This window comes from Myodes glareolus, chromosome 18 (genome assembly GCF_982192425.1).
Source record: "Myodes glareolus chromosome 18, mMyoGla1.1, whole genome shotgun sequence".
NCBI lineage: Eukaryota > Metazoa > Chordata > Mammalia > Rodentia > Cricetidae > Myodes > Myodes glareolus.
In genome coordinates this window covers 6,712,930-6,740,482 of record NC_142043.1, presented here as the reverse complement: position 1 = coordinate 6,740,482, position 27,553 = coordinate 6,712,930, and the positions used below count along the sequence as shown (strand labels likewise).

General features: G+C 44.2%; 1 protein-coding gene across 2 annotated transcripts in view; it reads left to right on the top strand.

The window, feature by feature from the left end:
* Positions 1-22,982, top strand: part of Plcl2 (phospholipase C like 2) — a 168,190-nt gene extending 145,208 nt beyond the window's left edge. Inside the window, exons 5-6 of one of the 2 annotated variants that reach the window (XM_048454466.3) lie at positions 6,863-6,972; positions 22,213-22,982. In XM_048454466.3, the coding sequence (XP_048310423.2) occupies positions 6,863-6,972; positions 22,213-22,392 (290 nt within the window). In that variant the 3' untranslated portion in view covers positions 22,393-22,982. The remainder of the gene's footprint in view (positions 1-6,862; positions 6,973-22,212) is intronic. The other variant, XM_085679360.2, reaches the window with a different exon arrangement.
* Positions 22,983-27,553: the final 4,571 nt, after the last annotated feature.

The window sequence follows — 27,553 nt, the reverse complement described above, 5'->3', positions numbered from 1 at the left end:
TCAGGTTAAACAAAATTCCAGTTATTTTCAAACTGCCTGTGTTTTCTTATCTCAAATCCTAAGAAAAATACTTGCATCTTTAGGCTGGAAAGTCCCATGTTTCAGTTCCTAATCCTGCAGATGAGGGGACAGGCACCCCAGTCATTTTTTTTTTTTTTTTGATGTGCATCTTTCCCCACTGGTGACAGCCCAGAGGAGTCTGCTGATGGAGTGTCACCAGCTGTTTCTGGTCTTCTTATCCCAGAAGAAGCTACTTTGAGTAGCTCTTCATCTTCCTGTCCTACTAAACAGGATTAATTAAAAACCTGTGTGGGTGCTACCACTGTGTGCCACAGCTGAGGGGTTGTCACTAAACATCTGCAGTCCAGACCACAGGGACAGATGCAGTAGTCATTGGTGAACACAGAGAGGATGTTCATGCCACTTGGGTTCCTAGCATAGCTAATAGGAAGAGGAGAGAAGAACTGTCTTCTACCAGCTGACCCAAGAGAAGCCCCCAGAAGAGCAGTGTTGTTTGTGAACAGAGAGATGTAAACTGAGGCCTGGGGCCAGCACTCATCACTGAGCTGTGCTGCCTGCTCCCTGCCTGTGCCCCAGGCTCTGAGTGGCCTGTGCCTGCTGGTGAGAGGCTCTTAGCACATAGCTTTATTTCTCAGAGCTTCATGTGGGAGTGGTTGACCAGTTCTCTTGTTTTGTATGATTACTTAAGTAAAAGCACAATGTTTTTTCTTAGTGTGATGGTTTAAAAGAAATTGCCCTTCCCAAGAAGTGGAACTATTAAGAGGTGTGGCCTTGTGGGGGTGAACTTTGAGGTCTCATAAAAGTTCAAGCCACACCTAATGAGACTTGAGACTGTTCACTTCCTGTTGCCGACGAGTCAAGATGTAGGACACTTGGCTTCTTCTACAGCACAATGTCTGTCTGTATGCCACCATGTCAATCATAATAATAATGGACTAAATCTCTGAAAATGTAAGCCATCCCAATGAAATGTTTTTATTTTGTAAGAGTTGCCACCATCATGGTGTCTCTTCACATCAATAAAAACTCAAACTAAGGCACTTAGTTTTCCATAAGTGTAAATTTGTCTGATTACTTTTAGTTTGTTTTATAAGAATAAAATAATTTAAATAACCTACTATTACAATTTATCTTCTTAAGTTTTACATTGTGCCACATGGACTTTCTTGCATACGGCATGGTTCCTAGTACAAAAATCTTATGTTGATATTGCACATACACGTATTTTGGCTCTGGTTTCAAACAAGGTCATTGTTATATATTCTTGTGTCACCATTTTAATGCTGTTGCCATCTTGGCTATATGATACCCAAAATCGTTGCCATTGGGTTCTTTATCAAAATTATGAATGGTTATGCTGACTGCCTAGATACAAGTTTCTGTTCTCACTCTGCTGGGCATGCACCTTCAAATTTGACCATCTTTACAGAGTAGTTGGTATGTCTAAGTAATGAGTTTTGGTAGAGTCTAGTATGACATGTAATCATGCTTACTGGTGATATGTAATTAATAAGTGTTATTTGCTGACCTTATAGTGTTTTCATTTCAACAATCAAGAATTACTTTCATTATGCAAAATGGTGAAGTTTTTTTGTTTTAATATTAGAGATAATTGACTACTGATCGGCAGAAACAGGAAAGTGCTCTAAAACACTCACATGGCAAATGTTCCCATTTTCTAATTGAAGTAACTAATCCTCATTAAGTTTCGTGTTAGAATCTTAGTAAGTGAAAACAATTGTTGAAGATAATTTAAAAATTCATGTCTTTGTGAGGCAGACAGTGAGTAGAAAGAAAAATGTAGATTCTTCCTGCCCCTCCCCACCTACTTGTATCCACCCTTCACTTGAAGGTGTACATCTTGTAATCCTAGATCTCCAGGTGTGGTCACTCTGAGCCTGGCTCCCTGTGTACCCGCTGCACATGCTGTCTAGTCTGTCCCAGCTTCTCATTCTCCTGCTGCAGCTCTGCTCCTTCTTGCTTAGAGCCCTTCATAGCACTTGCTATAAATGCCTATGGCTGTACCCATCCCAAACTCGTAAACCATATTCCAGAGGTAGAAAGTCTGCATGTTAGGTGCACTGGGGGTGAGGAGGTTTGAGATTGTCTCCCTAGTCCTTGTACTTTTCAGTGAGGTCTGTCCCCATCCTCCTCTGACAGGCTGTGAAAGCCCCCCCCCCCCCGCCACAACCGCATGTTCTGTAAAGTTTCTTAGTGACCACACCCACTTCCCTGGCCTGTCCATCAGCTACAGACTCTGCCCACCACTTCTTCCTCCCTATGCCCGTTACTTCCCTCTGATTTAACAATAGGGGTTTTAAAAACAGATCTGGAACAGGCTACATGACTTAGCTTAACACTTTTGTTTATCTGATTGTTACCAGCCACTGTAGAGCTTGCCCTGTTCTTTAAACAGAATTATAAACGTTTTATAAAAAGAGAAGGAACCCTATTTTTAAGTTTCTTAATAAGGTAGGGTGTTTTTCATTGAGTTAGTTCTTTGTTGTAAATATTTGGAAATGGGAAGAGGTTACTTAACATCTAACCCAAGCAAGTCATCTAGGCCTACTGTGAAACAACAATCTTAAAATATAAAAAACATCCTGTGACCTGCTAGAGTAATTCCTGGTAAGTTATTGCCAAGATGTGTGTGTGTGTGTGTGTGTGTGTGTGTGTATGTGTATACATATGAACATGTACACATATGAGTGTGCATGTGTATGGAGGATAGACATCACCCCCAGTTCTTTAGCCACCATTCACTAGTTTTTGAGACCGTGTGACTTACTGTTCTGGAGCTCATCAATTAGACAAGTCTAACTTGCCAGCTAGTCCCAGGGATCCCTGTCTCCGCTCCTCAGGTACAAGATCACAAACACACATCATCACAGGACTTTTGTGCACAATTTCTCACAAGCGCATGTGCCATCACACTTGGGTCTTTATGCTTGCCTGGTGTCTTAGGGTTTCTTTCACTTGAAAGAGACGCCATGACCACAACAACTCGCATAAAGGAAAACACTTAATTGAGGTGATGACTTCCAGCATATAATGGCACAGGATATGCATTACCGTTCCAAAATGTAGGAAGGTATAGCCAGGAAATACTGGACCAAAGCAAGACTGAAAATCAGCTTGGCAAACTCCAAACTCTGCAACTCCATGTCTGATGTCTGAATGCTCTTCAGATCTCCAATTCTGTTCAGCTTTATTGACTGCAACACACTTCTTTCTTTTGGGCTGGTTTCCACTCCCTGTTAGCAGCTCTCCTTGGCAGGTGTCCCATGGCTCTGGCATCTCCAACATCGTGGGATCTCCAAGGTGATCCAGGCTTTACCTTCACAGCTTCAGGCAATGACATCTCTGGGTCACCACTCAGGGACACCCCTGACAGAGGGAGACTCCATAGCCTTTCTTCTCTTTGTAGCTCAAAATCCAGAACCACATGGCTAAAGCTGCCAAGTTCTCCTGCTTTTGGGGACTGGAACATAGCCCTCCTTTTCAATTACATGCTCACAAGCTTTTGGTTTTCCATGGTTTTCATCACGGCCTGAACTTGGTTGTCCTGAAACTGTTGATCAGGCTGTCCTCAGACTCAAAGATCTGCCAGCCCCTGCCTTCTTAGTGCTGGGATTAAAGGTATGTACCCCCACACCTGCCTCTGAGCTTAGCTGGTGGGGTCTTGCCCTCACTGCAGCCCATGTATCAGTTTCTGATTAATGTTTAAAGACACTAAGAAATAAAGTTGCCAGTCACTGTATAGAGCTGGTTTGAAGTGGTGTCACGGAGGAAGGGAGTTAGAAGGTGGCTCCATTAGAAGATGAAGGGCACAGAAAGGCAGTATGACAGCAGACACCTGCAGTCCCACGTTCTTGAGGCTGAGATAGGAGGACTGAATTAAACTTGAAGGACCAGTGAGATGGTTCAATGGTGAAAGGAATTTGCCACCAAGCCTGCCAACCTGCGTTTGGTCTCAGGACCTACATAGTGAAAGGAGAGAACCTACTTGAGCAAATTTTCCTTTCATGTGATGCTTGCACATGTAAACACACACACACATGCATGCACACACACTTGCACAAATCACACAAGTACACAAATGTATAAATGTAAAGAAAATGAATACCACTTTAAAAATAAGTAAATAATAAAACTCAAAGTAGGGCTGGTGATACATCTCATTGTTGCAGTGCTTGCTTCCTATGCATGAGACCCATACAGTGTCTTACCATCTTTACAGTGATTATATATTCTTGTAAATGCAGTAACTAGCAGACATGAGCTTTCTCAGCATCTGTCAGGGGCACTGGCCAGCCCCACACTATGACTGTGAAAGCGTGAGCCAGAGCTCTGCACTCGTGCAGTGAGCTGCTCTGTGCATGGACAGAAGTGAGACGCGGAGCAGCACGTGTGGAGAGGGAGGACGGGAGTGCACTGCATGTCTCTGTTGACACGGAGAAAGCACAGTGGAAGACTGTCCCATACACTAGAAATGAGCAGGCAGGCAGAGGTAGAGGATAGCAGGATGGGAGCAAGGCCTACCCGAATATACCTTGATAGCCTTTGGGATTATGTTAAGTTTGGAATAAATTTTGTAATTTTATTTTTGGGAAACAATTTTTTTTGTAAAACAAAAGCACATCCATACTGACACAAGCAACAGCTGAACCTGATTGTGCTTTGTCCATGACAGAGCCACACAGACGACAAGATTTAACGGACGTTCTCAGTAAGACCTGCTCTAAGGACAACAGTGATGGAGCTAAGTTCAGCTCAGTAGTCTTACCTATTGCTAGTCACAGTGCTTGGCTGGAATTAAGAGTTTCTACTTATGAAGGACAAAAAAGCATGAATTTTAAAAATTATATAGTAACACTTAATTAAATTCAAATCTAAAGAACTGATAAGACCCCCTTCTTTTTCTTTTCTTTTTTTTTTTTTTTTGGAGGAGGGAGTGAGAGTGTTTATTTCTCTGTGTAACCCTGACTGTCCTAGAATTTGCTCTGTAGACCAGGCTGGCCTTAAACTCACAAAAATCTGGTATCTCTTTAAAAATGTTCATAGCTACTTGTCTTAATTGCTGTCCTGTTGCTATGAAGAGACGCCATCTAGGGCAACTTATAAAAAAAAACATTTGAGGACTTGCATGCATTTTCAGGGCAGTGAAGCATCAGGAAGGCAGCCACGGTGATGGGGCACCAGCTGTCAGTTTACATGTGGTGCACAAACAGGAGGCAGAGAGAGCTTACTGGAATAGAGTGGCTTTTGGAAACCTCAAAGTCCACCTCTAGTGACACACCTCTTCTGACAAAACTATACCTCCTAATCCTCGAAGTTTCTGGGGGCCATTCCCGTCCCAACCATGACTCTGGTCTAGTCACAGTAGCCACGGATGAAAAAGGCCTAGATGCCTATCCACTGATGAATGAATAAAAAAATACATACAATATTATTTTGATGTGGATTCCCCTCTTTATGCTGTGAATGCTTTGTTAGCATTGTAATAAATAAGCTGTTTTAGCCTATGGCAGGGCAGAATATAGTCAGGCGGGAAATCTGAACAGAGACAGAGAAAGAGAGTAGGCAGAGTCAAAGAGATGCCATGTAGCTGCTGAAGGAGACAGGTGCCACAACTCTTACCAGTAGGCCAAAACCTCATGGTGATACACAGATTACAAAAATGGGTTAATTTAAGATGTAAGAGGTAGCTAGGAATATGCCTAAGCTATCAATCAAGCAGTTTTGTAGTTAATATAGTTTTGTGTGATTATTCAGGTCTGGGCAGCCAGGAACAAAAGAATAGCCTCTGCTTACATTATTTGACTGTTAATAAAAGAAATTATGAAATTAGCAGGTAAATGGATTGAGCTAGAAACAGTTATTCTGAGTTAGGTGACCAATATCTCACGTTCTTGTCTCATGTGTGGATAATAGCCCTGCATCTCTGTATATGTGTTATATTTGGAGCACCTATAGCTCGTATTTCCATATGTATGTCACACTTGGAACACCCATGTCGTTGTATCCCTACATCTGTATGACCATTCTTAAACAACCAGCCGGCCTCTGATACCGCCCCTGCTTCCTGGGAAATTGATTTTTTTCCTGAAAAAGGATTCTAGAAATCTAGGAAAAGTCTTTCCAGGGCTAGTTATTTTCTCCAAGGGTAGTGTGTGTGTGTGTGTGTGTGTGTGTGTGTGTGTGTGTGTGTTTGCACACTCACGTGATCTCATATATACATATACCCCCTTAGTAGTCTTGCTACCAAATTTTTACTCTTTACTTTTTAAATAACATCTTTGTTAATTCTATAATTTTATATTTATCTGTATTTTGATTGTAATCACTCCCCAAAATCACCCCTTCTCCTCACTCAATTCTGGGCCCCTCCCCCAACACGATATTGAATTCAGTTTATGCTGGCCAACAACTCCTGGACTTGGAGCCTACCCTGAAGTGTGTTTGCCCTTATCAGGGTCACATCATTAAACAAAACTGACATTGACCTTTCCTGACAGGAAGTGCATGTCTTTGTATTCTGTTCATCATCTGTGCCAGTGTTGGGTCCTCAGTAAAGATGACCCTAGACACCGATGTCAGTTTTAGCTCCTTTCTGGTTGTGGGCAGCCTACCTAAAAGATGCAGGTGCAAATGGCAACTGTAGTCCTGCGAGGAATGTTCACTCTCCATCTTTCCTCTCACAGCCTTAAACAGACACATGGATGGAATTCCAGTGCATCTTGGGATTGTTGTAGATATACCTAGAAAATACATGTTCCCAGTTCATTGCCTCCTATGGAATGGGGAAGTAATAACCTCCATTTGTCTTTATTTCTCTCAGCCATGGAATTCCATGAACACTTGCACAGCATAGGCACCAAGGAGGGACTGAAGGAACGGAAATTACAGAAGGCGGTGGAGAGCTTTACTTGGAATATTACAATCTTAAAGGTACTGTGTTTGTTACTTTTCTGTTGCTATGGTAAAATACTACAACCAAGGCAACTTATAGAATTTATTTTTCTTACTATTCAGAGGGGTGAGTCCCTTAAAGCAGGGATGCTCAGGAGCAAGCAGGTATGGCCAGAGCTGGAGCCTGGGAGCTCATATCCTCAACCACAAATATGAAACAGAGTAATCTGGAAGTGGGACAAGGCTGTAAAACTTCAAAACCCAGTCCCAGTGACATATGTCCTCCAGCATAGCAATGCCTTCTAAACCTCCCCAACAGTGCCTCCAGTGGGAAGGGAAGTGCCTGTGCCTGTGGAGGGTATATCTCATTTAAACCATCACATTACATTCCTGGTTTCCATGGGCTCGTGGCCATATCATAATATAAAATGGATTTAGTCTAACTTCAAAAGTGTCCTCATAGTCTTTCACAGTCTTGGCATTTCAAAGTCTCCTCTGAGGTTCAAAGATAATTTCTACTATGACCCCTATGAAATAAAACATAAGATTACATAATTCAACATATAATGGCATGGAATATACATTACCATTTCCAAAGGGAGGAATGGGAACACAGGGAAACACCTGCAAGACCTAGCCGGTGATACGCCCAGTCCTGCGGCTCCGTGTCCACTTTCAGGGATTTTAACTTCAAGGGGCTTAGATGGCTCCTCCCCTCCAGCTTTGCTGGGGTTCACTCGGAATTCACTCGGGTTGATTCCGTGCCCTGTGTGCCGCTCTCCTTGGTACCCACAGCTCTGTCGTCTCTAGCCCCTCCTGATCTCCATTGCATCCCAAGCTTTCCTTTCTGAGCTTCATGTGAGGGCCTCGGGGCCATTACAAAGGTGTCCCCTGCCCGTGTTGCGCAGCCCGAGGTCTGACACTGGAGGAGAAGACCTGTCACTGCCTCACTCTTGCATCCTGTACACCTCTAAACCCAGCGTCATTTGGATGACACTGCCAAGTCTGGCTGCCAGCTTGAGATGGGCCCTGCACCTTTAATCACATTAGCAGTCGCTTTCTAAGAGCAAAAAGTGAGGAGGCTCTCTTGGAATTGTTGGAGACTTAGCTGGGTAAGTCTTGCCCTGAGGATAGTCTTCCCTTTGTTCCAGCTCAGAATTGTCCTTGATAGTTTATGGCCTCACTTCCAGCACAAACTTTGACGGTAATATTAAGCTTCCTAGTCTTCTTTGTTTTCTTGCTTTAGTTTATATTTCTTTCTGTCCTACTTGTACTTTTTCATAATAGACCTGCATAAGCATTTTCAGCAGTAACGATGCCATAGACCCAACACTATTCTGTCTTTAAATTTCTCCTGCCAAAAAAACATTAGTCCTTTAATTTTTAAATTAGCCTCAGGACATGGACAGATGGCAGCCAGATTCTTTGCTACAATATCGTAGGAATGGCCTCTAGTCAAGTTACTGATCCATAAGTATATAACTTGCTCAATCTGTACAGTGTTACTTGTCTGCAGTTCTCGGGGTTGACCATTTGGTATTGGATAACAAATTGTTGTGGAAGACTGTTTCCCCACTCTCCGCATTTCTTGATGACTTAACATTGGTGCACGTCTTTAATGCCAGCACTTTGGAGGCAGAGGCAGGCAGATCTCTGTAAATTTGAGGCCAGCCTGGGACAGGCTCCAAAGCTACCGTGAAACCTTGTCTCGGGGGGAAAAAAAAGATTCTCTGAGGTGTGTGTATGTGTGTGTTTTGGTTTGATTTGATACTGTCCCACAAGGCACATGTTTGTTTAAAATCTTGTATCTGTTTTAAATTTCATGGTATTTGTAAGCAATATTGCTATATCTCTAAGCATTGTTGCTCTGTTCTGAAGTATAGCATTTGCCATTAATCTTGTCTGGTATATGCAGTGGGTACCGGGGAGAGCACACAGGACCTTGTTGATGCTAGACAAGCTCTATTGCTGAACCACACTTCGGCCCTTTCCTTTCTCTTACCCATCATGGCGTCCACCTTTACTATCTATCCCACACTTGCAATGGGCTTCAGATTCCCACCTCAGTGACTGCCCTGAATTACTCTCTTCACTCAGTTTCCTGTCTCTGAACTGGCCCAGTGTCACTAGCCTTTTCTCTCCTGCCCTCCATACACAGAACATAGAAGACCATCATTAAGTTTGGACTTCCCTTGTTTGGTTGAGTGTAAGATAGAATTTTCTTATAGTATTTTTATGGTTTCCAGTGTAACTGTCATCAGCTTTATGAACCTGTTAAATGTTGTGTGGTGTTACATGCCTGTGATCACAGCACTCGGGGATTGGAGCAGGAAAACCAACTGTGAGGCCATGCCACAGGAGTGGTGGCAGAATTCCATGGCGGAAAACCCTGGTGCAGCTGGTTATCAGGAACAAAACTTCTCTGAGAGTAGAACAGATGAGAGGTGTTAGCAGACACGGGAGATCAAGAGAGGCCCGAGAGAACTCTGGTAACAAAGCACTGTATTCCTGCCCTGGTGACCTGAAACATCTGTGTCTCTCAGGGCCAGTGCTCTGCCGACTTCTCTCTGTGCATCTCTGTGTTCTTCCTGCTCCTAGCTCCTGCTCATCCATCCTACTGCTTTACTGCCTGGCCCCTCCTTGGCCCTCCGTGACTGCTGCTTATGAGCTCTGTGATAAGGGAGCCCTCTGTGATGTTTCCTGGCCCAGCCAGGCATCCCACAGTGACAACCCCCTCGGATTGATTGGCTCTTCCCCAGCACCAATCCACTGGTCCAATGATGGCTACCTTCACTGGCTGTTCCAGGTTCCTACTGCTATGTAACAAAACTAGTGGCTTAAGATGGGCTCCCCACCTCACCCCCAAGATTCTGTACATTAGCAAAGGTCAGTTGAGTGCTTTTCCTGATCCATGTGGTGCTGGCCACAGCCACTCAGCAGACTGTTTTGTTGGGAGCTCACCTGCCTTGAAAATAGGGAACATGGCTGGACTCTCACTTAAGGGCGGGTACAGAGTGCTCGCGTATATAGTGAGTGTTCAGTGGGTTAAAGAAGCTGCGTTCAGACCCAGCTGTCATCAGATGAAATGCCCAGCTGGTTCCGTGTCCTGCGCTCTTTGCCCTCAGAAACAAGGATAGGAGCAACACTCCGAAAGCAATTAGAGGCTTATTCTCTCTAGGAACATACGACTTTTGCCAAAAATAAGTCAAATTAACCAGATGGTGTCTGTACAGACATAATCTAGGTCTTCTTTGTTTATCCTAGGTCAGTACTTACCTTAGAAACTTGAAGACTGTCTTTTAAAAAGTTAATGTGATGGTTCATGGATGACTATTTTCCTTTAAACAATTCTCAGATGTTTTAGTTACTATATTACTAGTGATATCATATGTTTCCAATTTTTCTGGAAATCTATACTTGACTGGAAGCTAATTTCTAATTAAGTAGTGTGTGAAAATATAGAATGGCTCAGAAAACCAAACAGTAGTGTTCATCGTTAGGCAGACTGCTCTTTCTGATCTGTGTTAAACATAGCACATCCCCAGGGACCACACCAGTGTGCAGTGATTCCTCAGCTACTGTGTGGTCACACAGAATGTGCTGGAGAAACACCCCACATTCCCCATGTCAGGGAAGGGTCCTGTGTGTGCTGCTTCCGGTGTCCACTCCTCCCTCAGTGCTCTCTCTCCCATTCCTTCTCCTTGATCTTGGACCGCAATATCTTTTGCTCTCTGGTTTGAGTTGTACTTCTGATATAACTCCTCCTCACCTGTCACCAGAATGCCTGCACTGTGCCATAAGCCTGCCTGCCTGTGACAGATCCATGACAGGAGCGAGTCAGAGCCAATATAGAAAACACTGTGGTCTAGATACCATGGTGCCCAACAGTGGCTGGAGTCTGGTGCTGATGTTTCCTGCGGGCATGGCTGCTGCTGGGTGGAAAGCATCATTCCTGACAGTCCCTGGGCCTGCCAAGATCCTTCTCTGCTCCTGTCCAGGCCTAGCTCCTACTACCTCCTCTGCAGTGCTGCCTAGGAACCTCCATCTCAGGTGATGAAAATAGGAAATTGTGTTCTCGAGAGAATGGCATTTTTTTCTTGATTTAAATTAAATTGATTTTTTATTTGAAATTTATAGAGCTTTGGTAAGTTGGGGATAACCACAAATTAGATGAGAGCCCAGAGTGATGGTAGGAGTTTCACAACTCAAAAACCAAGATGAACCTGCTGTCTTTGTATGACCAGGATGCCGCACTGTACAGGTGACTAAGCCCTCCACTGCCTCTCCCGGAGCTGCTGTAGGATGTGAGTGGGGCAGCCAGAAGGCAGTATCCTTTCACTAGCAGTGCACGCTCACCCTGAGCCACGAGTGCCAGTGTGGGGGACCCACAGGATGGGAGATAGACGGACACATTTGGACAGTCCTCAGGCCTTGAGAGGCACCTGTGCCTGTTGCTCTAGCTGCAAATTACTTGGTGTTGGGTGACCTTGTTTCCATTACGAGGTTTAGTGAGACTTCAGTGGAAAGTGGGCCTGACCAATAGGAGGCCTTCCTCTAGCTTCCTCAAGAGAGGATGGTGAGGGATGCTCCCACAGTCCCACCGTTTGATTCACGCATTGCTCCTTCAGCACACAAGAGCTGAAAGTCTCTATTTTAAGTCACAGAAAGTATGCTGCAGTGGCAACACATTGAGTCCATTGGGACGGTGGGAACTCTGTTTCCTTTGCTTCAGTGAGTGAGGTTCAGCTTTCTTTAGGTGGGGCTCACATTTACCTGAAAGGAACACAAGACACACACTTAGGAAGTGAGCTGTACTTCACTGTAATCTGCTCTTCAGATTCTGCCTTGGCCAAAGTCTCTTATTTGTCCAAATTCAGCTTCCTTGCTATCTGATAGGAGCAGACACCTGAGACTGTCACGAGCAGTCTTTACAGCACTGACTGCAGCACCTGACACAAAGCAGTCGTTCAGTAAATGGTGGATAGTCTTCCCAGAAGGCTTTGCTGTTTTATCTGACATAACTGAGCTTTGTGGTTTCAGACTTACCACTGTAATTACGATCCAGAGCCCTTCTGAGCTGCTTTCAATTGTAGCTGAAAGAAAGGTACTAAGGCCGGAGCAATGACTCGGAACTGACCACCCTTCCAGGAGACCCGGTTTTGAGTCCCAGTACCCACATAGCAACTCACAGACGTCTACAGTTTCAGTTCCAGGTGGTCAGCCACCCTCTTCTGGTCTCCACAGGCACTGCACATACATAGCACACAGATGTACCTGTAGGCCATATACCCATACACATATACCATACACATAAAAATAAATCTTTTCTAAAAACAAGTAAAGAAAATATTAAATAGTACCCACGTTTTTAAAAGGTCTTTTATTTATTTTATTTTTGTAATGTTTAAGTTATTGCAGAGTTGAGAGGCAGGTTTCAAGGTCTCCCATATCCATTGCATTCATCATCTCTGTATTATCAGCATCTCTGCCCGAGTAGTGCACTTTCTGAAGTCATCAGGGAAGTCTACATCAACATTCCATTAATGCTTAAAGACCATATGTATACTAGAATTCGCTCAGTGTTATGCCTCAAATAGATTGGAACAATCTGAAGTATAATAATATCTCATTACTTTGCCTACCCTTTTTTCAGGTCTCAAGATTGGGCCCGGGGCTTTACACATGCTGGGCAAGGACTATAGCCTGAGCCCCATCCCCAGCCTACTGTTTATAAAATTTATTTTTGGTTGTACACTTTTAAGTTGTCTGACTTCACGTTTTGATTGTGCCCATTGTTGTATTGCACTCTAAGCATTCTCTGTGTTCTCCTGCACACCCTACTGTCTGCCACCCGCTGGTCTCCATTGTTTGTTCCTAGAGTCCTAAACGCCTGTGATGTCACAAATGGAAGCACACTCACTTTGTAGATGAGTCTCCCATCTCCTAAAGCAGTGACCACAAAGTACTTACTACAGGCATCATGGCGTGGCGTGACTGCCTGCATAAAATGTGTAACCACTTCCTGCTAACCTGACTGTGTGTGCTGTCACGAGATGTATATTGGATTTTGCAGACGCCGTTGTCTGGTTTGCTTTGCAGAAGACTCTCATGAGAAATGGAGTAGCAGCTGCACTCGCTGTGTGGCATCATTCTGAGGCACACAAAAGCATGCAGATCTGCAGGATAGAAAAACCTCAGTTCTGTGGTAGGAAAATTAGATGCATACAGATGTAGTCACCACGCGGGGGCAGCACATGGCTGGGCCTGAGTTTGTAACTGGACTGAAGTCTGTCTTCCTGGGCTTTGGTGTTGTCTAGGCCTCAGCCTAAGTTGGCACTGTCCCTGGGGCATTGATGGTATTGATAAGGATTGCCACAGTTTGCTGTGTTTCTAGTGGATAAGAAGGGCAAAGCAGAGGGCTAGAGAGATGGCTCAGCAGTTAGAGGACCAGCTGCTCTTTCAGAGGTCCTGAGTTCAAGTCCCAACAACCACATGGTGGCTCACACTGTCTATAATAATAGGATCTGATACATTCTGGCATGCAGGCATATTTATAAATTAATAAACATAAAATTAATTAATTAGGAAAAAGCAACAAAAAAGAAGGCCAAAGCAGGGTATTTTTTTGTACACTTTGCTAGAAGCCCTAGGGAGAGGGACAAGTACAAATAATGCCAAAGATGTTTGGAAAGGCCTTAAGAAGTCATGTTATTTTATATTTACTCAAAATAACATGCAATACATACATGTATATATACACACATACATGTGCTTTTACAGACTATAATAGGATTCATGGAAGCTTCATCAAACAACCATGGCATGATTGTCTCCATCTTTTTTCCTTCTGTATGATTCTCCTCACGTTTCCATTCCCCCTTCATACCACCTGTGTCCTGCTGGTCCCTTCCCAGCTCCCACTCCTGAGCCCTGTGGTCCCTCTGTACTGTCCTGGTTTCTGGGTTTATTCCATGTTGCATAATCACATATGAAGATTTGGAGCTATCACTCAATATAATCATTTCTAGGTCTGTGCACATGCTCATACATTTCACATTTCCTTACAACTGGATAGTACTCTAGACTCTGTGTGGACCATGTTGTCATGGTCGCTTATCTGTTGAAGCACATTTAGGTGGTTTCCATTTTCTGTCTATTACAAATGGGGGACAGTGAACATGGCTAAGCAACAGTCTGTGGAGTGAAATGCCAGGTCCTTGAGACAGACACCAAGGGCTAAAGAAACGGGTCACATAATGCTTTTAGTTTTAGCTTTCTGAGAATTCTCCACAATGATTTCCAGAGTGACTACACCAGTTCCCAGCATCATAAAGAGTGAGGAGTGAGGGCTCCTCTTCCCACGAACATTTTTTGGGTGGAGAACCAGCAATTTTTTTATCCACTTTGCCACTCTGACTGGGGTGAGATGAAATCTCAAAGTTGTTTTGATTTTCATTTCCCTAATTGCTAGGTATGGTAAACCATTTTTTTTTGAGATAGTTCTTAGATGATCGTGTGATTTTGTCTTTAAGTTCATATATTATGTATTATATTTATTGGCTTTGCACCTTTAACTAACCCATGATAAAGCCGTGGTTGATGTTCTTCTTGATGTGTTGTAGTGTCTTATTGAAGAAGTCTGCGTCTGTGTTCCCTGGGGCAGCAGTCTGTAGCTCAGTCCATTGTGTCTTTCCATAGTTTGTGCGTTAGAAGGCTGCTTGCTTCAAGGGTGGTCTTGGAGGTGAGCCCTGGGCTTCCCTGTTTTGAGGAGTTTAAGGGTTGTAGTGTACCATTGAAGTCTGGTAGGATTTGTATAGTGGCCTCTTTTAGAGGTTATTTTGTGTGCCAAAGTAAAAACCTTTAACATTTTGACCTAAGTTTATTAGAGTTCTTTTGAGATAAAAATCAGAGTGAGTTACAAAATTCAAAACAGACTTTGAAGCTGAGTGCAGTGTGAGTTTCTTATCTGAAACCACTATAAAGAAGCTTGCAGAAGTCTTCAAAATTGCTCACCCTTGTTCAGTGGGCAGCAGTGTTGTTAGAACTTCTTGTTCTGTAAAGGCTTCAAAACGGGGCTGTGAGCGCCACCTCAGCAAGACTCTGTCAGACTCTGGTCTTCACAGTGGAGAGCTGAGCATGGTTGTTCATTTCAGACTCCACATGGACAGCATCGGGCCAGGTGCAGCTGCCCCCAGACTTAGATATGTTGCCTGTGAGCCCCTTTTCTGCCTCATGGATAGTGGGTTTTGACACTCGATCAATCTATTTCAGATGCCATAATGACCAACCTAAATTTGGGTAGCCAGGAAACAACAAAACAACACTCCCAAAACCCCAACCCCAAAGCACCTCAGGTGGTTGTGAGTATGGAGAGCACCTCAGCGCAGAGGGCTGTGGGCAGGAGTGTGAGTTCCAGTTCTGGAAGGACATGTCAGAGTCGTGACCTGAAGGAGGCACCAGTTCAGTCTGCACGTGGAAGGCCCATGTGGAGGCCTTCCACATGGGGACCTGCTGGCTTCAGTAGCCTAGAATAGTGAGGGCTAAGTGAACGAGGCAGGAGATATGGGGATAAAATGCCAGCAGTGGGGCAGGTCTCAGAGACACAAACAAGGACTTTGATCCTCATTCCAAGTAAAACTCACTAAAGGGTTTTAAGCTAAGAAACAGAAGCTGTGTTATGACCGGGTCGTAGTAGATCCCCACTGTCATGCTGAAGAGGGAGAGTAAGGTCATAGGAAGATGACAGCAACTTAGAGCGCCGCAGTGTGAGTGAGGCTGGATCGAGGCTGAAGAACTTGATCTGAAAGCCCAGGCAGAGCTACTGCTCGCAGGGGCAATGGCTGAAGTGATAATGAGGAGCCAGTGGCAGCAGTAGGGTCATTGCGTCAGGGGACTTCAGGAATGGGGTTGCTCTAGTGAAGGGAAGCTTGTGGAGAGAAACACAGTGTCCAGAGCTCAGTTTGGAACATGTTAAGCCCTAGAGGGTATTATAGCTAGGCATTTTCACTGAATACCAACTAATTTTCATTAACAAAAGTAATATTCAAGGAGTAATCAATAGAGTTGAAAACAGTAAATAAGTTTTAAAAAATTAACGAGACAAAAATCTGTTTAATAAACAAACATAAAAAACAATAAACCTATAGCTAGGCTGAAGGGGAAAAGGTGACAAAATTACTAGTGAATAAAATAAAAGAACTTCATATCCTATGGACATTCAGAGGATATCAAGGGAAGATCATAAAGCACTCTGTGCCCACAAATTGGTGGCATACAGGGAATGGACCAGTTTCTTAAGCGTATTCTTCCAGACTCACTCTATATGACCGACTGCTGATACTCAAACCAACAACAAAACCCTAAGTATAGCTCGATGTTCTCAATGTGTCATATGTATTGAAATATGCAGTTGGAATATTGGGGATCTACATTGGATATGTAATTAACATTAACACACAGATTAACTTATGTAACACAGCACATTGGGCTGTCGTAGCAGTGGATGCAGATAGTTGCATGGATCCAGCACCATAGTGTTGCAATGGATCCATAGTGTCCATTACACAGTAGAGTGGGGAGCAGGTGCGTCAATACTGTTAGAATGTCTGCAGATGCCCGCAGCTCACATACTAAATGCCGTGTGTAAGAATCTCAGCAACACCATTACTTCACCAGCTTTCAGCACTGAATCAGAAATTCTAGCTAATGCCACAGTAAGATAAAAGGCACAGATAACGAGAAGGAATAAAAAGACTTGTTTTTGTTCAATGGTGAGATGATTGTTTATATCTGAATTAATAAGTAAAAATTCTTTGAACTGTGTTCTGATCTGTTTTATGTTGCTGAGATGCATTTGTTAGTTTTGATTTCAGCTAGACACAAACTAGAGTCATCTCAGAATAGGGAGCCTCAATTGAGAAACGCCCACCAGTTTAACCTGTGCACAGCCTTTGGTGCGTTTTCTTGATTAGTGATTGATGTGGGGAGCCCAGCTCATCGTGGGTCACTTTACTCTTGGGCAAGTGGTCCTGGATGCTATATGAACACAGGCTCGGCAAGCCATTGGGAACAAGCCAGTAAGCAGCACACCTCCATGGCCTCTGCATCAACTCCTGCTTCTGGGTTCCTGCCCTGACTTCCCTGGTTGATAAACTATAAACTGTAAGATTAAATAAAGCCGGGCAGTGGTAGTACACACCTTTAATCCCAGTACTTGGGAGGCAGAGACAGGTGAATCTCTATGAGTTCAAGGCAGCCTGGTCTACAAGAGCTAGTTCCAGGACAGGCACCAAAGCTTCAGAGAAAAGCCAAAACAAACAAACAAACAATTTAAACAACTCCTTTCTTTCCTAAATTGCTTTTATTTTTGATGTTTTATCACAGCAGTAGAAAAGTAAGACATATGCTAAACACTATGACCAAAACAACTCTGGGGAAGAAGGGTTTATTTGAGGTTACAGGTCACAGCCTGTCATGGGGGAAGCCCGGGAAAGGAGCTGGAGGCAGGAACCGAAACTGCTCTCTGACTTGCTCAGTTTGCTTTCCTGCATAGCCTAAGACCATTCTTCTGGTGGAGGCACTCACCGTGGTTTTGAACCTGCTACATCAATTAGCAATCAACAAAATGCCCCACACATGCCCATAGGCCTGTCTGACGGGGACATTTCCTCAGTTGTGACTCCCTCTTGTTCCCAGATGCATGAAGCTGACAGCTGAAGCAGACTGTCACAGACTGTAGAGTTAGTGTTTTTTCAAAGTTGCAGCATGCAGTTACTATACAAAAACCACTTCTACACCAACAAAGAAGGGGAATTGAATTAAAAAGCACATTAGCACCCACATAAGTAAAATCTTTAAGTATCAATTTAGAAAAATTATATTAAACTAACATGAGGAAAACTATAAAATGCTGACCAAAAAATCCAAAAGGACTAAACATTGCAGAGGTGTTTCATGTTTGTATTAGCTGGGCTCTCTAGAGGAACAGGACAGACAGGATGGAGATAGATAGATAGATAGATAGATAGATAGATAGATAGATAGATAGATAGATAGATAGATAGATAGATAGATAGATACATAGATACATAGATAGATAGATACATACATACATACATAGATACATACATAGATACATACATAGATACATAGATAGGTACATACACATACATAGATAGATACACACACACACTAGAAAGGATTCATTAGACTGCTACAGCATCAGCCTGGCTAGTCCATCAGTAGATCTTGGCAAGGACAAGAGCCTGGTGATTGATCCACAAGGCTGGAAATCTCAGCTGTCCCAATCTGGTTCAGGAGTTCCGGAGGATTCCCGGAGAGATGCTGGCCTTCGGTCTGTGATAGAATGCCAAAGAAGTCAGCTCTCCTTTCAGTGAAGGAACACCTCCACAACAGGATAGATGAGCCTACCAGTGAGTGTGAAGGCAGCACAAAGTGAAGTCCTTCTTCCGTGTCCTTTGCTATGGCTGCTGCTAGAAGCTGTGGCCCAGATTATTGTGGGTCTTCCCGTTTCAAATGATCTAATTAAGAGTTGATTTCCAGATGTAGTCAAGTCACATCCAAAATCAGCCGTCATAGCATCCATACTTGTGGCTCTGTGTTGGCAAGCTCTTGATGCCTTTCAACTGGACTGGACTTGTAGATTCATTACAATTCCAACCAAAATCCCAGCCCCTTATTTTGCATATACCAACAAGCTGTTTCTAAACTGCATGTCAACACTGAGAAGCGCCCAGAGATGAAACATTTAAGGGGGGAAAAACTATAGTAATATTATTGAAGTTGGGGTGGGGACATTGAAACTACCTGACTTCGAGGTCTGCTGGAATTTTATAGTAACTAAAACACTGCGGTATCAGCAGAACTGCAGACGGCTTCAGGAGCACAATGACTGGGCAGAGGAGCCGCAGTAAACAAAGACTCCGGTAATTCATTCTGAAGGGACCCAACCTCACATATGAAAGCTGACTCGGGGCACATGGTACACCCTCTCAAGAAATGGACTATGGGTCTGAAGGGGAACCCAGAACCGGTGCTAAGGAGACGGTGGGCAAGTGTGGCAGTATTGCGTGTGACAGTGACAGCTGCAGACTTGCCACTGTAGACATTGATCTTGTTATAACTAAAACTGCTCTGTGAAAGACAGTGTCAAAGGAAGACACAGATTATAAGAAAACCCTTGCCAAAGACATCAGATAAAGGAGTGATTTCCAAATATGTGGCGTTCTCACAGGTCGGCCATTAGGGGTCAGGTCAGGTCAGTCTGGCATTCAGAAAGCCTGAAGACGTGTGGCCAAAAACAGTATCCAGAAGATGAATGAAACATTGTTCAAAATTGTGTTATTATAAATTCAAAATTGAGACAGTGAGTTGCCAAGACATTCTTACTAGGCAGCACCAAATGCTGGCTGGGAGGCAGAGCGGCAGGACTTAATCCACTACTGGCTGGATTCAGGATGGTGCCTGGAAATACAGTGTGATGGCGTTGTAAGAAACTGTGCATATCTTACCAACAAGATAAAGCTATCGCACTCCTTAGCATTTATTAAAATGACTTGAAAAATTATGCCCAATGACAAAAAATAATTGCCAGAATGTAGAAGTAGCCCAGATGTCTTTGGTAGGTGAGTGGATAATGGATAAGTAAACCATGGCCTATCTAGACAAGGGTACATTATTTAGTGCAAAAACACAAATGTACAATCAAGGTGAACGAGGACCTGGAGGAACCTGAAGTCAGTATGCTCAGTGGATGACAGCAATCTGAAAATGCTGTGCACTCCACAAGCATGCCAGGGAAGGTGAAGTGTGGGGACGGGAGTGACAGTCGGCAGAGGGGGAAGTGTTTGTACTGCTACCTGGATGGGCCTGTGCCTTCCCACATCTGTTCAAGTCCACGCGAGCAAGGATGGATGCTGCCATCAGCAGCAGGCTTTTGGCGACACTGGTAGGGGTGCCCTGCTGGAGGACTGGGGGGCAGAGTTGGAATATGGGGATACTACTTCCTGCTCTCTTTCTTTGAACCTAAAATTGCTCTTAAAGCACAATTTATTCATTAAAACTATTTAAAATTTCTAAACAGTTTAGAACCTAGTTACAGTCTAAAATTAATGTATATAGTAGTTCTGCTTGTAAAAGCAAGTAAGCTCTTTAATAATATGCCACATTAAATGTGAAGGCCTCAGCAGTGGCAGAATCTCAGTGTGCAGGTGTTACCACAGAGGAGTCACGAAAATGAACCTTGAGGTTACCTCAGGTGGAGCGCCTGCCTGTCGCCAGCGACTGACTCCATGTCTTTGTAAGGCTGGGGAGTGGGTCTGGGACTTGGGTCTCGTGATGTCTTAAGATTTAAGAGCCAGGAAAGGTGAGTCTGTACAACTGCGGCTACACTGACATCTTTTAAGTGAGATACGTATTAAAGGTAGCTAAAAGAGAAAAAGAAAAAGAGGGAGAAATGAGGCCTTGAGTATGAAGAAAAACACAAACAAACATCAGACTAAAGAATCATGAAACAGAAGACTAAGCCAAGAGCCTGAGGGGGTGGATACAGTGAACAAGAAGAAGAACACGGTGGGAGTCAGCCCAGCAGCCCAGGGCTGAGGCAGTGTCAGGGAGACAGGCCCGTATGGCCTTCATGAGACCCTGTCTCATAAAGAAAAATTACAGAAGGAAAAAGTTCAAGAGTCTAAATAGAAAAAGCTATCAGTGGCAGGCAGTAGATGTAGACTTGTTGGTCGCAGTGGGGAGCACTGTGGCGGTTCTACCGTCTCACGGGGACTGTGTCTTAGCAGTACAGACATTTTTGGTGTTACAGAGGAGGGGTCTTACTGCTATGGGAATGAAGACAGAATAGTAGTTCTCAATACCTAAGGTGCACACGGCAGCCCAGCCCCCAGAGCCAAGTGGCGAGGTGCACAGACCCCCATCGGCCCAGATTTTAGACCAACTGTGCCAGTCTCTCCCCGTTTTCTTCCTGACATGTGTTGGTTACATGTGTTACAGGGCTAAACTGGGCTGAGAGCACAAAGCAGCTTCCCTTCCCTGTCTCCAGCAGACGCCCTCAGGATGATTTCACCTCAGGGTTGTCAGGAAGTTGTCTGCTGTCTGCGGTGGCGGGGGGGGGGGGGGGGGGGGGGGGGGGAAGCACAGGAGAGATCTTTGCAGCCCTGGGCTAGTGTGTGACTTAACTGCTTGAGATAAAGTAACAAACAGCTAAGGGGCACACTGCAAATGTCACACCCTGGTTCTGATATTGTACTACAGTTGTGGTGTCTGGGCGTGTGCTTCTCTGATTTAGTACTGCTGCACAATTTTTCATGTAGAAATCCTTTTTACCCCTGGTGACAAAGCACAGAAATGACTCTAAGTGTGGTTGGGTGAACCAGTGCGTTGCTTCCCGGAGCATGACAGACTCCCACAGTCTGTGTCAGTAGGGTCTTCTGTGGACTTCGCAGGCAGCTCTACCTCCCCAGCATTTGCATAGTGTTTGTAGTTATAGTTTAAATGTGAAAGGCCCCATAGCTGGAGGCACTGTTTTGAGTGCCCTGTGACCTTTGGAAGTGGAACCTTGTAGAGAAAGATCACTGAAGGGCTGGCTTGAGGTTTTAGGGTCCAGCCTGACCTCCAGTCTGCTCTCTACTTCCTCGCTACAGACAATGTGAGGAGCTGTTCTGTATTCGTGCACCACCACGACCTCCCCATGATGATGGACAGTCATCGTAGCCGTAAACTATGAATCTAAATATACTTTCTGATGGCACACACCTTTAATCCCAGCACTGGGGAGACAGAGGCGGTGGATTTCTGTGAGTTCAAGGCCATCCTGGGCTCAAAATTACAGAGAAGCCCTGTCTCAAACAAACAAACAAGATAAATAAATATAAATAAATAAAGCCTTCCTCCCTTGAGTTGCTTCTGTCATCTGTGTTCTCAGAGTGAGAGAGGTAACCGTCCATGGCATAGCGACATAAGTGTTGTCAGCTTCCCAGGAACGGGGCCACCCCTCCAAGGGGGAACATGTATAGCACAGTTCATTTCAGGGTTTTAAAGCAAGCATTAAAAGGCACAATCAAGACTGGTCCAGCAGTCACTGAAAGAGCTGACTTACACAGTTCAGAGAGCAGTCTGCTCCTAGAGAGGTGGCCCTGTTTTAAGTAGAAGGTGCTGAAAAGTTCTTGTATCTCCACAGAATGTCTGTGCTGCAGAGCCCAGCAGTGGTCATGTCTGTCTAATGCTGTCTAATTGCATGTTTTGTTCTAGGGACAAGCGGATCTTTTGAAATATGCTAAGAATGAGACGTTGGAGAATCTGAAGCAAATCCATTATGCAGCTGTTTCGTGTGGACTGAACAAACCAGGCACTGAAAACTCTGAGGCCCAGAAGCCACGCCGGAGCCTGGAAGTCATCCCTGAGAAAGCCAGTGATGAAAATGGAGACTAAGGGGCCTCCCTGTCACTGGAGAGCCACAGCCCTAGGGCTAGTCACTAGGGAGACTATGGGATTTCAGAGCACAACCGGAACACCCAACTGCAGTCGGCTGCAGCTGTGAATGGATGTAGCCACCTTTTATGAAGGCAAATAAACTCCTTAACAAGAAAGTCTGTCCCTGGCCCAAACATGCTGTGTTTGTACACAAAACGCCCTGAGTTCCACTGTGAAGAACAGTGTATTTGCTCTGGTTCCAGCAAGAAGCAGACAGTGCTATGTGAAATCAGTTGGCTCAGGTGAAGTGGGTTGGTTGGATTGCTAAGTTTATATTTATTGGTGAGAAGGCTGATCTGCTATCTTACTGTGTGTGCTTGCCAGTCTTGGGGCTGCGGAGGGTTTGGTGGCATGCTTGCTGAGCCATAATTACTAAGCAGAATGTAAGAGCCGGAGAGCTGAGCACAAGGCGCAGTGGACTAAGGCTGCCTGGCTGAAGATGTTCTGTGTCAACGTGGGCAACTGGATGGAAATGGCACCTTGTACATGGTTTTTCATTGTATAATGTAGTGTTCACATTAAAGATATCTTTTATGATATTTCTCCAACAGCAGTACATGCTTTTAGTGCACCATTACCTTTTTAAACATTTTCTCTGCCAAGTGGCTAATTACTTGTTAAATGACTACTGAAAGTAGGTCACCTAAGTCACTGGCTTTTAGGGTGGCTGTCACAAGTTTGAAAGAGTGGTTACCTGGCAGATTTTGTGACATTTAAACTGTAAGCTCACACTCCACTACTGCAGCTTGGGAGTCCAGCCCCCAGGACTATATCCTGGGTAGCGAAAAGCATGTCTTCAAAGCAGTGGGGACTTAGGAAAATTTCTTCTTTGAGGGTTAGACTTTTTCTATCTGAGGGTAGATAAGGAAACACATGCTTTCTGGTGGTAACCTAGGAAGAAAGGAACAAGCACACACTTTCCTGATGGTAGCCTTCTCTTTTACTTCAACTGAAGAAATCCCTTTCTGAAAACCTCTGTCCACAGAGCTACGTCTCTTTACAGATAGCTACATAACACGTCTCTCTGCGTCTCTCAGGCGTCTCCTTCTGCACACTCAGGTACATCTCCCCTTCAGTACACACACACACACACACACACACACACACTCCTCACATTTCTCCTCTACTTCTCCTTCCGCACACTCAGGTACATCTCCTTCATTATACTTGCACACGCGCGCGCGCGCGCACACACACACACACACACACACCCCTCTCATGCTCTCTCCTACTTCTCCTACAGCACCTGGACAGGTATGAATCACATTCTCAGGATCACACAGCTCTTCTCTAGTAAACAATAAGAAACAGAGCCAAACCGATCACACAGTTTCCCTCAGGCTGGGGAGGTCGCGCTGACCAGGCATGGTGAGTAAAGTGAGCACGTAGCTCTACAGTCAGGGTTCCCAGACACAGAATGACACTGAAACTCAGGACACTGAAACAATGAACAGTTAGCTGGCTCAGCCTTGAGGTTGGGAGTACATGCAGAAAATCCATTACTGAGAAAGTTATGTCTACTAAAGTTGCTTCATGCCTGACCTTGAATCAGCAATAAGCACCTGGGAAATTGTCCTTGTGTATTCGTCTCCAGGGGCAACCAGTTTGCTCTAAAGTTCTAAAGATGAGGCCATATTGGTGCTAATTAGACAAGCTTCTTTCAGCTACGTTTTTAATATGCTTAGTGTTGGAGAATAGCAGGCACAGTGTCAGGAGGGGTTCCCAAGGCAAATGCTATCTCTTGTCTGTCCTGTGGAACATGACACCTGTCAGTGAGGACAATCCAGTCAGCAGTGCCTGAATTCAGTTCCCTTGTCCTCATTCAAATGGAAATGAAAGACATTTGTCAAACTAAATAGAATCAAGAATATAATTTACAGACTCCTGGGAACAGTTCTGTCTTGTAAAGGTCTTACTAGCTCACTCTGCATCAAACCTGTGGAGGTCATCATTCCACTACAAGACAAAAATAAGACTCCTGCTTTGGGATTTTAGGAATTGTGGGGAACATCAGGGTACTATGTTGGATGACTTCCATCCAGCATCAGCTTATGTTCATGGGAAACAGCCATGTGAGTCACTTTCGGTACAAATCCCCATGTGTTTGATAGTGTATTGACTGAGTTGTGTGCGTGTGAGCATATGTGTGCACACACACATACATATGCACACACACACAGAGAGAATTTTACTCCTGTTTTTTTAGGGGGCTGTGTAATCCAGAACAGCATAGGAACAAACAGGTATCTTTATTTAGGATCCAGGAAAATGGAGACCAGGGCCAAAATGTGCAGAAAATGGCAAGCACCTGCTCAGTCCCGTGGAAATAAAAAGTCACATTGTGTGGGTAAATGAAGCCCGGGTAAGGCTCTAGCTGTCACAGTGATGTCCTACCCACAGAGTAAACTCAGGGGCATGTGTAATGTGCTAAGCACATTCTGTCACCTCTGCACACCAAGTAAATATCTTCCACATAAGTATTCTGTGTAGACATGGCACCTAGGAAATCTATCTTCCATGTAAGCTTATCCTGTGGAGACATGACACCTAGTGAATCCACCTTCAATGTAAGTTTATCCTGTGGAGACATGACACCTAGTGAATCGATCACCCACATAGACATGGTACCTAGTGAATCAATCACCCATGCAAGTCTATCCTGTGTAGACATGGCACCTAGTAAATCCACCTCCCATGTGAGTGTTTCCTGTGTAGCTATGGCACCTAGTAAATCTATCTTCCACATAACTTTATCCTGTGTAGACATGGCAAGTCCAAATTGCTTTGACTAGCTATGGCTTCTAGGTAATGGCAAAGAAGACATGAAGACCCATCTGCTTACCTCTGCCACCTCAAGACAGCAAGACCCAGGAACCAGACTCTGTGGCGGGGGGGAGGGGAATTATCAAAGACTGCTGCGAATCCCCAAGTAGCTTGCTGTGGGATCCCGGCAGGCAGGCAGTGGGCAGGAGGTCCTGAGAGCAGCCAGTCCTAGACAGGGACTGCACATGAGACCACAAGGCAGGTCTCTGAAGGTGGCCGTTCCCCAAGGCGTCCCCTGCAATAAGCCATGTGGACAGTGGGTGAGAGACAGACAGGCACACCATGCAGAATGAGGTTGGATATTTATTTAGTGGCTATGGAAGGGATGGGAGAAGGACAGAGAAGGAGGGGGGGGAGACAGAACCTGCCTTTCCAAGAGGGAGACAGGAAGAGAAGAGGGAGAGACTAAGGCTGCAAACAGGGAGGGAGTGGGTGTGGCTTGTCTCTTAAAGGGACAGAACAGATAATTACATTCCCATCTCTTTTTGATAATAAAAAGATGGGAGGTTAGGCACCACAGGTTAAAGGAATTGGGTCGGCGGATTCCCAAAATTTCTTGCTGCTTATTTGTGGGCGTCATCTTTGGGGAGAAACTGAGAAGGCTAGGTGCTGGTCACATCCTGGCATAGCTGGTCTCTTTGCTTCTGTCCAGTGTTTGTGGTATGGAAATGTCTGATGTCTCTTATACCTGTTTGAGGACAAAGTTAAATTAAGGAAAAAAAATTAGAACCAGGGAATTGAGGGGGATGTATCTGACCTGTTTAAGGTGGATCCTTTAATTCAGCTCTCTGGAACTCTTAAGAATTCTTTGGGTTTGTGAAAACAAAAGTTTTAGACATATACATTGTATAAACAGCAGCATATTTATGTCCAAAATTTTTCACAATGAAAAGTATTTTTAAAACTATGAAAGGCATCATGAGAGAGAAATTTGATCTGAAATTTGTTTGGTGACAAAAACTTTTCATCTGTCAAACTGCATCAGAGATCTTGGAGAAGGATAAAATTTTACTTGAGTTACTGATTTAAAAATGACAGAGGACTTACTTGTCTTGGTTGGCACCCAGAGCTACTCCTCAGGGTCCTCCATGGTCTCTGGAGGTCGCATTTGACTTTTGCTGTTTGTCACAGGGCCTGCCAGGCTCCAGAAGATCCTGTGGGCCAAGAAATCTGTGAGAAGACAAACCTAACTTGACCTGAGTAGCTAGGCTGTCGATTCCAGCAATTCTGTCCATGTCTGGAGATCTTCTGTTTAGATGAAAGGCAGTTTTTCCAGTGGTCAGTGCTTGGCAGTTGAAGCAAATTACAGATGGACGTTTGTCTTCTGTCTTCTTTGGAGGAAATAGAGTGCTGCTGCTAGGAGCCAACCTGTCTCTTTTTGTTATGAAAAGTTTTTTTAATAATTAAATATTTAAATATCATATTCCCCAGATCTCTGAGCAGTTGAGGGCTATTTATCAGGTATAACTACAGTATAGAATCTGCCTGAAGAATTGAGTCTGAGTTTGACTGTACTGGCTCTTAACAGGTAAGATTTACACTCATAAAAAGACAGAAAGAAGAAAAAACTGCTTGTAATATAAGGTTAATGGCAGAGCTGACAGTAGTAGAGAACAGCTTAATATATTTTAAATGAGGGTTGGACTAAATATAAAGTATTTTTGTAAGAGACTTAAAAGTACATACCAGTTTAAAATATGAGACTTATTGTTTTTGTAGTCTGAAATGAGATGTAATGAACAATCATAACATTTAATAGTAAACATGGGTGCATTTTAATAGTAAACATGGGTGTATTTAAGTTACATGTATGAACACACACACAGAGTGAACAGGAATTGGAGAAAGTGGATGTTCTTGGTGGGCCCTACCAAAGGCATGCCACTGCACAAAACACACATGCAACAGAGTCGTCAAGAGGAATTTAGTGAAAGGAAAAAAAAAACATAAGTAAACTTGGAGACAAGGCAGGGTATACTTCAGAAAAGATGGGAGAACCTGGTCACCTGACCTGACCCAGCAGTAAGGTAACCAACCCATGTAACAGAGTTAACACTGGAGAACCAAGCAGGGAATACTTCAGTAAAGATGGTGGAACTTGGTCACCTGACCTGGCTCTCAGCCAAGATGGTGGCCAAGTCACCTGACCCCAATCAAAATGGCAGCAGTCACATGTTGTATGGAAAAGCCACAGTTTTTGAGCTGCAGTGATTTTAAGCTTAATAAGAGAGACCTAGATACATGATCCACCCTGTGGCTGGGCCGCCATGCCACAAGCCACAGAGGAGAGCAAAAG